The sequence below is a fragment of the Ptychodera flava genome, chromosome 13 (assembly GCF_041260155.1).
Source record: "Ptychodera flava strain L36383 chromosome 13, AS_Pfla_20210202, whole genome shotgun sequence".
Taxonomy (NCBI): domain Eukaryota; kingdom Metazoa; phylum Hemichordata; class Enteropneusta; family Ptychoderidae; genus Ptychodera; species Ptychodera flava.
In genome coordinates this window covers 31,741,896-31,754,149 of record NC_091940.1, presented here as the reverse complement: position 1 = coordinate 31,754,149, position 12,254 = coordinate 31,741,896, and the positions used below count along the sequence as shown (strand labels likewise).

The window sequence follows — 12,254 nt, the reverse complement described above, 5'->3', positions numbered from 1 at the left end:
CTACAAAAGAATAGATTGAAATATCAAAATCCTTAATGATAAGTTATCAACAACAGAATGTGCCTTAGACGGTATTTTGAAGCAAACAACTTAAAAAGATGCAAATGTTTTGCAATCTTGTGTCCATCATAATACGACATGCCTTCTGCTTATTAGATGGAAAATGTCATGCCTCATTCATCGATCAATGTTTATATTTAACAAGTGAAATTTATGGTGGAGTGATGAAATCTTACAGGTGTACTAAATATATCAGATCATATAAAAAATTCTCCTTAATCAATAAAATGCTATATTGAGACTGCTGACCGAAAGTTAGCATTCAAAAGTGAAACCACATGCAAAAGTATCCTGTAATTTTACACCAAGTGCTGCTTTTCTCGGAGTTAGTTTTACATCAAATATCTGATACATTGAACCTGTAATGTACACTGTCCATTGATTGGTATAGTGTTTAACTCAGACATGCTCTCATAAAAAAAACATTGATATAAGTAAGTACAGTTGTTGACAAAGAGGTATAATTGACCATAGAATCACGCCCTCTTGGAGTTTCTTTGTTTCAAGTTGAATTATCCTAGGAACTTCTTCATGTCATCAACCAATGACTTTCTTTTTAATGATTCCAGCAACTCCATCAGTAATGTGGTATTGTCGATCGATATATAGCCTGCATCCTCCAGGAAACACAATATATCCATGGCACTGCTCATATTCTCTGCCTCTCTTTTCGGAATTTTGTCACCCTTTAGCAAGTACAGGAGCGTTTTCTCGTCTTTCTTTCCTAGGTTTTCCGATAGATGAAGGAAGTACTTTCTGAGTGGGCTAAGTGCTAAAAAGGATTACAGAAATGAAGGTAAATGCAAAACAATCAATATTCCGAAATATTAATTTTTATGCAATTTTTAATGAAGTTTGAGAAACTGAGTGTCGTGCATTTGCACTCACAAGATCTACACTTGACGATTTTGGTACAACGTGGATAATATATTCGAATGAGGAAAAGGTGGCTAGCATTTGAGTTGCTAATCTTGAAGTGTGCGTGCTTTCCTAACGATATAAGTATGTTTGTCTGTTGATTTTATGCAGTATAATACTATCACTATCACTTACTTTTTAAGCTGATACTGGGGGGGGGGGGGGGTCGTGAAAACGTGGCCAAAACAAACTTGGCTGAAAGCAAAAACCAAGTCAGCATAATAACGATATGGCCCCTAAAAATGTGTTCTTTTCAATCCAGGCTAAAACGTGACAAAGACAATTTTTATGGATAAAGCGAATAACAATAGCAAAAATATGTTCAATATTTTGCATTGCTGCAGATTTTAAGATAACTTCATCAACTTTTATTTATTAGTATGCATATTAAATGTGTTTCATGGTCCTAGTATATAGAAATGGTCTGAACACCGTTTATATGTTGTCGTGTACTATTAATGTTCAATGATTCAATTGATTTATTGTCATTTTACTCTGCCAGTATTTATGTGACATTATGGTTACGGTGTACTTTATTACGTGCATCTACTTCATTAACGGCTAGTAAACGTAAATTATATAACAGAGAAAAAATATTTCAATAAATTACGAGCAGCTAAACGTTTAGTGGTCAGAGGATATAAACATATACCACCATAGCCATGATGTGCGATGAGAACTCGCAAACCTGATGAAAAACCTTATGGGCTTCTACCATCCAAGAGTGATTGATAATATCTGTTAAGTGGGTCCAGACGGATGCATACATGTAGTTCTGTGAACAACCTAACTGACAACTCTATAATATTAACTGATCATATCTGGTGTATATTGGTTCTTTTTCAGAAAATTAGTATTGCATCAACAATGTGTGAAAATCACAAGAGAACAAAATATGACCGCCCATAGCTTTGAAAATAATAATTTTGTTAAATCTTCACGTTCGCTGACAAGAATGTACCTATGTTTACAAGCAAATGAGTTGTGTACATCGCCGACAAGATGAGGCATATACAGTGGGTTATTAATGGACTTTAATTTCCACTTGTTTTTTCCGAGTTCTGTCCAAATTTCTCATAGCAAATGATCTTTTTTGTCCCTACTCTCTAAGGTTGGAAACCTGAAGTCATATAGCGCAGGATAATTGAACCCAGTTATGTTACAGATCATACATTCTGTCGGTCCGTCAACTCAACTCTTAACTAATATTATTGGCCATACAGTCACTGAAGTGGAACCGATATAATGGGGATAACTTTGAAATGATGAATTGTCAAATGCTACAATTTATCCGAATGACAGTTTTCCCTTGAGTAAACTTCAATAGTACAGCTACATGCGGATTATCTATATCAAACAGTACAAAATGCATTTTGGAAAGCCCAAGTCTCTCTGAGGCTATTCCCAAAGAGTGCTAGAATTCCAAAAATACAAATGAACTTGTTGAGATATTTATAATGCTGTTTGGCCTATATCCTTCAATAATTCGTTGTGTTACTAGTGTTTCAAGTGAAATACTTACTGGCCTTTTGATCCCGTCTTGCCTCTGGTAGGTCAACTGGAGCTTGAACTTCTGGTATGTTTCCTAAATGAGATCAAGCAAAATGGATTTAATTTTGAAAGTTTCGCAGTCTGGTATTGAATACATAAACGGCTTTATTCTATTTGTCTACTGATGTCTTATAACCTAATGGAGAGTGAATGGCAGAATTCCTCCTTAAAGAGAGCTTAATTTAAGTAAGTTTAGACCTTTATCTGTATCTGTCCATGTCAATCTCATTCATGATGAATATTTTATAGTTTAGGCGACATTCGAGAATTAGATAGCGGTTATTTTGATGTTAAAGGGATATAGTCGGAACTGCGCCTGTGCGAGTTTCTTGTTTACAAACAATGTATTTCGTGAACGATATCAAGATGCACCGCTCATCATCATAGCTGTAACATTTAAATTATACGATGATAGATTATGACAGACATGTTTTAACTGTCATCAATCACCATTTTGCCTTGGATACATTGTTGCCATGGGTCGTATGGGTCCCATAGGACCTTTGAGCGCAGTTCCGACGACTATATCCCTGTAAATAAAGTCTTCTAGCGAAATCATTTTCATTTGAAAAGAAGATCAAAGGAGTCAAAAATTTACAGGTAGCTGAATGATATTTGTTCTATGCTGCGGCAGCAGATAGTGATAATGAATAAACAGATATTATGACCTTTGAAATGGAAAATTCCAGTGGGACAATATGTGATAATTTAGTCAATGCTTCAGCGATTTTACTAGCACAATTTGAACACAGTGAATTTAAACATATTATACTGCCACCTGTAGCATCAAAGAAGAAATGAAACAATAAACTGGGCCACACTGGAAGCGTTTGTAAATTTTGCATATCCTAACCAATGCTCCAGTCAGGTGCACCGGGAAAGAGAGGTGTGCATCCAATATTTGGACAGCTCATGCATTTTGAAAAACAAGAGATAGATTCTCCTTGTTTTTCTTACATGGCCAAGGAGACTTTATCCACTTTGTAAGCATTTTCAGTTCCAGGAATATTCAAGCTAAATGTTAGCTATTACTAAATTAAGTTCCTGTCAAAGTGGCGTATCAGCGATCGGGAATACAAACACACCATCCCTCACTACAATGCTATTGTTTAACGGTAATTGATCTAATTTGATTCACAGGGTCACTGGTAAGGACTGCCGCTTGTCAGTACATTATGGGTACCTAGCATGGATTCATCATCATGCCTTCCATATCACAGACAGTAACTATTTTGAGATGAAGCATTGCTAGAAGAGTAAGCTTAATCATTTAAAATAGGTAGTGATCATTCTTTAATGCTCTCATGAAATTAAAAGTTATTTGTCGGACTTATGTCCTGACTAATTACCGGAAACAGTGTGATCCTACTTGAAAATGATAGTGCATATACACGAGAGTTTGAATCAAAATAAATTTTACCCTTCTGATGATTCAAGTAATGCACGAAGCTCACTATGAATATATTTATATATTTGAATAATGCTGTGCTAATCATGTGCAAACATATACACACACTGTACAGATAGATTTAAATGCTACATTTGGATGGAAAATATGCAGTGCTAGTGTGAAACATTTGACATCTTAATATAAGAGCAAAAACTCAGTTATGGTGCAAGATGTAAAAGTTAAAACACAGGGTGACGGACTCGTTTTTGAATACTTATCAAGGTTGTAAAGAATATAGATTATTGAGTTTTTCAAGTGTGAAAATCTCATTATGGCGACTGATTTGTTTTTAGAAAATTACATCAACTCGTACTCACGATATTGGTAACTGCAATCATGTTGTCTTGGCTCAAACTGCAATATTTATGTAAGTTTATTTGTTACACCTCGTTCATGAATTAACAAATCTATTATCGTCTTACCTGCGCAATACCAAAATTTCAGATCTGGATGCAACAACAGCTTATTACTGCTTCCGCAGATGGCTTTTGCCTTCCCCTTTTCAACTTTGATTGCAACACATCGATCATCTGTATCTTCAGCCCCCCGCAGTAATTCCCCAGGGTGGTGGTTTGGACACCGGCACTTGATACATACTTGATATTTCAAGTTAGGAGTATAAGTTTCTATAAGTTTCTTTAATTCATTTTCAACCACACTTCTCATATTGCTGAGTAATACTGGCTGAAATTCTGTTGAATATTTTGACTCTGACATGATTAGCGCCTTAAGCTCAATATCGGACCCCTCCTTGCACAAGGTAATATGGAAATTATGCTTCTCCATGAATATGCGAGCTTTGTGTTTCCTTAGGACCATGTCCCGGTTAGGCCACTGCTTCAAACATCGGACTACCAGTCTATAGAAAATTCCTTCCGGCAGGAAATTTCCTTGAAAGTGGAAATAAATGGGGTCACATGACTTGCTATCAGCTGGACACACAATACCATTTTTTCCTGCTGCATCTTTCTGCAATAAGCTTGGTAAGTAGTACACAGGTTTATCTCCATCCGTTTCTGGCATCCTAAAGAGAATGTCATACATTTCTGATAACGCAAGAAGAATGGCTTTGTCTTGAAATCGATCATGATCTTTCAAGAGGTAATCAAGCAATTCTTCATGAAGTCTTCCTTCTTTGTGTAGCTCAGCTATCAGACTGCGCATTCTCCAATCAACATCTCCCAGTTGTTGTTTGCAGGTCATGGACTGATTAATTAATATAGTGAATAGATCTACCAGCCATCTAACATCCAAAATTACAGTGTCTTTAAGCTCAGGCACAGTGGTAAAGTAGAGTATTTCTCCAACGCTGTGATAAAATGCAAGAGCTTCCAATATTTCATTGTTTGTCATTTCCAACTTCTTTCCAATTTTCTCCACTTCTTTCAAGTTTATCGTCTTCTGTTGCTTTGTCCTCAATGAGAGTTCCAGACGAATCCACTTCACTGGCACCTCTCCAAGGCAAAAGTACTCCATTGCGTACTTTTGTATCATTTTTCGTAGTTTTTCAACATCTTTAGCAGGAACGGTTCCATCTTGTCTCCTTGATTTGTTGTCAATGGCCATCATGCCAACACGGTGTGCATTCACCGCCTGTGTGGCGTTTCTGCCCAAATAATCAACAATTTCTGCCAGCCGTTCAACTGCTTCTTTTTCGACATCTTCATCCTGAGCACGGGCAACGGGAGGACTATTGCTCTATAAGTCGACAAAATTATTATCAAGACTATATTACATGAATGACTTGGACAGTCTTTCTCAAAACGTTTATAAGCATAATGCGTGCATGATTGTGATGGACTGGGGTCTGTCTATAAACATCAAGTCATTTAGTAGGAATATAACCCCGTAAATGCTAATCACTTTAATTTGTTATGCACCGAGAGAGTATGCTGTGGCTAGACTCTCTCACAGCCCCTTTACTTACGCACTATGGCTGGTATGGCGTAGCTTACTCAGCAGAAGCCAGTTAACACTTTGAATGTTAGCATTTTTCTATGATTTTTTTATTGCTACTGAATTTCCGCCTTTACCTACTTCACTTTGAGATACATTAATTCTTGCCCCCAGGATTCAATGAACTTAAGTTAGAAGAAAATACCTATTATTGGAGATATCCTACTGCTATCAAAATGGGTAACATTTCAGATTACCTAAACACCTATACTCAGAAAGAATAAACATATTTATTTAAGTTCTACATGACCTGCCCTCCAACGGCACCACCTGCACTGTAAAAATAGCGGACGCTAGACGCGTCTTTACGCGTTCAAAATGTCAATGTCGGTGTTCAAATTTCAACAGCTAGTGTTCATATTGTTAACACGAGTGTTCATATTATTACGAATGATGTTCAACGCCTGAACACGGTATGGTAACAACCCTTTACTTCAAGTGTTCAAGAACTAAGCATTAGAGAAATTTTGCAATACTGTGTAACAATTAACAATCTTTAGTGCTTTTATTTTACTATGGCTATATTAAATTTACTACTTCCTCGATTTCCGGCAAACGCACACGGATTTTGATGTAACGAAGTTCACACTAAGTAAAACATATTTCCGGTCTACAATTGCTGAAAGAATATTTTTTCTAAACAAGGAAGTATACAAAATAATTTTACACGTTTATTACGGATTAAATTTTGAAATTGTGAAAAGAAAATGAGAAAACCACCATAAACGTTTCAATTTTAACATCGGCGTGCAAGAGGCGTTCTACTCCTAAACACTTGATGTTCAAATTTGGTGCCTTTTGTCATCACGTTATGCATCAAAACGGAAGTTGCGACATTTCTCTTGTAAACGCACGCTGAAGTCCTGATCGTGCGGAAGCAAGACCAGAAAGGGTACGTTTTCTCTCCAAAATAGCAAAAGTTGTTAAACTTTGAAGCATCTGGATTATTATCCTTTGAAATTAATTGTATAGCACTTTGGAATAGATAAAATACGTGAAGAAACCTTTTTGCTTTCATTGGCTGGTATACCATACACTAGATGTGAATACGCAGCGGTGTTTTGGGCCATGGCGTATCGATCGCACAGTTCTGTGGTGATGACCCTTGACCCGAACGCGATGGATATGCCACATTACCTCTGCGTAATCATAGCTACCACTTGTCTTTTACTATAGGCACAATCGCATGTAAAACATTAGTTAAACATCGCAGAGTATACACTCTATTGTTTCAGCATATGAGTGTTGGCTTTTTTTACTTTTCATCAGTTGATGACAAAAAGAAACCAATATTTTGTAACAGTATTGAAATGAGGTATTGTAAATCAAATTCACCCCTTTTCCTTAACCTAAACAGGCCACCTTGTCTCTCATTTAAAGTCTCATGTCGCCATATTACCTATTGTTGTATTATTTTAAGGATGTGAAAAGTTGGATTTAACTAGAAATAGAAGAGTTGTTACTGAAGCTGATGGTACAGAAATTGAAGAAGATGAGTGTACAGTGTCTGGAAAAACAAGCTTGAGAACCTCATTCATCTCTAATGTTGATTTAAACTTTCGACGGTCAGTAAATGAATTTTGAAAAGTTTCTGTATTTTTGTTCAGAATTAATGTCAACGTTGGTAGCATGCTATGATCAACTAAATATAAGCTTTCAAAGACGTTTAATCTCCCTTGTCAGATGCAAGGGTGTCATTCAATTCCCTAAAATATTCAATTCCTACATCAAAAATACACTCCCCATAACCATGAATCATTTTACAGTGACGTTGGCGCTGTGTCAGTACCATGGTGTTGTACTACAGAGAGTTCTGCTCCTCTGTCTATGATTGGTTGTAACAAGTCTTAAAGGCAGAGACTTGTAGCTTGGAAGTTCGATTTTGATCCTTTGTCCTCCTTTGAAAACTGGTTATTCAGTTAATTTGTTTGGCGATAAAGCTGATAAAAGTACCCTTTAACATAATTGTGAGTATGATCAAATTACTTCATTGAAGATCCATGGAATTCATTTACGTATGGGACGCCTATTTAATACTCCGCTTTTGTTGCGGCCAGCGGGTCTGTTTGGAGTCGTTTCACCTGTTAAAAAAGCATTAGACGACCACTTTCCCTTTTGCCTTGTTGACCGCTCGTGGTCGTAACATATCTTATTTACCCCGTGTCATGCTCAGATCCAATGTGTGTCATAGCTACTAATTACAAGACTTTTATCTGCCAATCTCAACTTCATTATCATAATCCTCCCCAAAACAGGGAAAGTTTGGGAGACCCGATTGCAAATTGGAAAAATCGAAAAACAAATTAAGCTTAATGAATACAAGTTTTGACAGTCCCTACGCCAGCTCTTTTAGCATGGCTACACCAACAGCAGTGTGTAGCCAGCGAGGAGCTGTGAGAGAGTCTATCAGGTGGCATATGCTTGTCCATTACATACACAATGATGTGATGGATTAAAAAGACAAGTATTATGATGATACGAAAATAATTTGTTTACTGGATGACAGCTACAGCGGCACTCATGCCAATTGAGCATGGTATAAACCATCCTACATATGCAGGTCCATGTTTTTTACAGTTGTTCTGGTAGGTCACAACCACAGCTTATCTCCTTATGTAGTAATCATGTCGTTTACATTGCAAAGGTTTTACTGTAGTATCAGTGAAAGTGCAAGAGATCTTCACAATATTCTGATTTTACTACCGTTACAATGTTCTGTCATAGATATAGTTAATAAACCTTACCTTTCTCAGTAGGTCTTTTTTGGTTCCTAAAAGGATTACTGGGGGTGCAGGGGTCTCTTTATTATGCCCATCTGGAAGTTTCAATTGGATGTTAGATCCAGGAAGTGCATGGGTGTGTATTGAGTTCATCCAAAAGCTCAGGAAATCTGAAACAAATTAATGTTTCTTTTAGCCTTTTAGCTTCTTTTAGCCACTGTCATCGGGATTTTGATGAATGAACGACTTTATTCATACTATAGAAATTATCAGTTTTTAGCTGACAGACTGAAAATTCCCATAAAATATGGTATACTTCATGCATAACAAAGTCGAGAATACAAAGCAAATGAACAAGTTGTCAATTGCACGTACCCTTAACTGCCCATCATCTTCAGCATCGGTTGACATTGTATCATCAAGGGACTTTGACAGATCAGTGACAAGTACAAAAATAACTCGATTACCAAGAAACACCTGTGAATAAGACCGGCAGAGACAAAGAAAGGTAAAAGTGATGATTTAAGGAAACACAGGCGCGACGAACAATATAATGGGGATATTGTGAAATCTTCGAACGAAAAACTGAAGAAACGTGAAAACTAGAAATAGACTAGTATTTTTACACGAACTATTGACTAAATTCCACGAATGGTTTTGAGCAAATAGTCTGTAGGAAGTTTCGTTGGTTGTAAATGAGAGGATACTTTAAAATGCAATTGCATTTGCTAAGTGACAGGCCTACTTGCGTAATTATGCAATTTAAGAAGAAGTTTTAATCCAAAACCTGATGCAGCAGCTACAATTGGGATTATAAGTGAGCTGGTCACATAAACTTCTGTCATCAAAATTTCCCAATACAGGAGAAAGAACATTTCTATATCAACAGTAGTGTTATGATGAAGGTTTTACTTTGTATATACTTACTTGATGGGTTATGTAATACACACTTTGTCCTGCAAAGTCCCACAAATTGAAGTAAATATCAGGTTTATCTACATCAACTTCCTTCATTTGTAGAGCTAGACGTTCTTTCACATCTTTCATATTTTCCCCTTCTAACTTCAGTGCTTCTTTCAGACCAACAACTTTTTCTGTTGCAATTTCGACCATTTCTCGACCTTCAGCTGATTCTTTCTTTACCATTTCTGCTGCGAGAACACCTCCAAGTATCTTCTTCGTTTCCTCAATTGACTTTAGGCCCTGGTATTCAGTGTTGAACCCTATTTTTGTGAAACGAAACAAATTTGATCAACACTTGTTTCAGCATGCTCTGCTCAAATGACATTCGTAGTGATTCCGACCCGCCGATAATTTAGTGATGCGACTATCAGCCTTCGAGAATGTCAATAAATATGCAAAGGAGGATGATGCCCATCTCGAACCTTTTTACAATCAGATTGTAGAACGACATGTCTATAATTCCTTTCAAAATATCCTACAGGTAACACATTGCGTTAGTATGCATGATCTCATTTTTTGTGACTTTCACTCTTATGAAAAACTTATTGACATTTGTACTCAACAGATGGACAAAGGTAAACTTAATAGAATGACACATCTTGATTGGACACGATCTATCTTGATATGTTATTGTGTAAGCTTATACTCTGCAGATCATTGAATCTATCATTGATTCGTTTTGCGCACTCTAAAGACAGGGACATCATCGCATGTAAAAGACGTCAAATACGGGATTTCCTAGGGGGGCATGGATGGACTACTTCAATTGTATCTTATTTATTTATTTATTTATTTATTTATCTATTCATTTATTTATTTATTTATTTATGAATGATCTAGCATTGAATATCAAATCAAACATTGACAATTTCTCTGACGATAAGTGCATCTAATACTGGAATTGAGATAGCAATACTATAAATCAAATGGTAGTGAATGTGGAAAAAATAAAGGTGATTCCTATAACATCTAGACGAATGATTTCCAACCTTTCTAAAAAGGTGATATTTACAATATTTTATGCTCAATTCAGTGTTATCAGGCCGACTGCTTTGGGATTTTATTGATCAACATTTAACTTAGAATATCACACTTGTAATGTAGCAGGCAATGTCAGCAGAAACATTGCACATTTACGTCGAATATGTCGTATGCTGTTGATTAAACAGTTATCTTGTGTTATAAAGCGTTTGAACAACCTCACGTTTATTATTGCTGTACTGAGTGTAGTGGTACTAATCAAATCGTGAGCCATCTGTTATTTTGGAAAATAGCGTAAGGATTACTTTAGATATTCCAACCCAGCTCACCTGCATCTTTCTTTGAAAAGTGAAAAGACTGTCAAATAGAAAACCGTCTGTCTAGAAGAACAGCAATCAACAATTTGACATCCCTGTATTTTCAGATATGTTTACCAAAAATTACAATTTATTATCCCGCATCACCAGTACTCTAGATTTACAAATATTTTGCATGTTCCTACTCCTTCTTCATTGAAACTTTTCAATACAACTACATCAGGGACTAAGTCATGAATAAGCTCACTCAGTGCTTTGTATTTTTGTTCTTGTTGTCACATCAGTAGCTTTACTTATGTACCTGCCATAGTTGTGTGTCTTCATTGTTTCTAGCCAAATTTTTTACATTAGTTTTACTGATTTGCATGTTTTGCACTATCTTTGATGTTTGGAGGGCCCTGGGGAATATTAGGGTTTGCCACTAACTAAGCGTATTTAATGAATTTGAACCCTTCGTAAATAAAGATTAAATAATATCAAGAAATCTTAGCAATTGCGATTGCAAGTTTACTTGTCTCTGCAAAGTCATATGCAGATGTCTGTAGTCATTTTATAACAAGCAAAGGCTGTTTTGAATCGTCAGTAAATGTAGATCCTTTACCTTTGATTATCCATTCTGTGATGTCGATATCATAAATGTCAGCCCCATCTGTACTTAGATGTTGTTCAATGTAAGGCTCATTGAAAAGACTTCTTTTAGTCGATGTCTTTCCTGCACCGTATGCACCCACCAACATAACACGGCCCCGATAAATTCTTTTGTGTGTACCTGTACTTTCCGATAGTTTTGCCAACCTTCTGTAAAAGTTCTGATGGTTAAATTATGAAAATGACCGAGAAATAATTACTGAACATAGGGACGTCAATATTCTTACAATACATGAAAATATACGGATTTTGGTCAGTAGATGACGTTTACTGACAATTTGCAGGTATTCAGATATCCGCCCTCACCTATTGGATTTTGTTCATACAGCATTGAATACATCATACATCATTATTAGGTTAACCGTTAAAGTCACCTATAAAAGGGATTATTAAGAGTATGCAAATGTGAAAAAGCCACGCAACGGGTAAGATGAGCTCGATTTGCTCCGAGAAATCCAGAAATTCGACGTGTGAACGGCGTTTATTTCATTCCAATCTCATATAAGACGTGTGTTAATGTATAGCGACTGCCTTTATGTCGAAAAAACGTTGAAAAACACTGCTATTAAATTAGAGAACGCATATTTTCACAAAGCGTGGTCCAAGAATGTCCATTTAACCCCTGTTCTTAATGTTGATGTATGCTGTCAATCATGATTACTCAAATTCAAAGTGCAGCTTGATCCCTGC

The 12,254-nt window shown here is 36.4% G+C and overlaps 1 protein-coding gene across 1 annotated transcript; it reads right to left on the bottom strand.

Annotated features, from left to right (window-relative positions):
- Nucleotides 1-572: 572 nt before the first annotated feature.
- Nucleotides 573-11,921, bottom strand: LOC139148568 (probable serine/threonine-protein kinase qkgA). The gene is made up of 7 exons (XM_070720055.1): nt 11,518-11,921; nt 9,583-9,878; nt 9,027-9,132; nt 8,680-8,825; nt 4,402-5,677; nt 2,501-2,563; nt 573-832 (listed from the first exon to the last, which is right to left on the bottom strand). The coding sequence occupies exons 1-7, from the start codon at nt 11,651-11,653 to the stop codon at nt 573-575; spliced, it is 2,283 nt and encodes a 760-aa protein (XP_070576156.1). The 5' UTR covers nt 11,654-11,921.
- Between the last annotated feature and the right edge of the window lie 333 nt (nt 11,922-12,254).

Excerpts from the sequence above, each read along its gene's own strand:
- LOC139148568 (XM_070720055.1), bottom strand. The coding sequence starts at position 11,653 with ATGTTGGTGGGTGCATACGGTGCAGGAAAGACATCGACTAAAAGAAGT. Across the intron at positions 9,133-9,582 it reads TGTATTACATAACCCATCAA|GTGTTTCTTGGTAATCGAGT; the intron begins GTAAGTATATAC and ends TCTTATTCACAG. Across the intron at positions 5,678-8,679 it reads AAAAAGACCTACTGAGAAAG|AGCAATAGTCCTCCCGTTGC; the intron begins GTAAGGTTTATT and ends GTCGACTTATAG.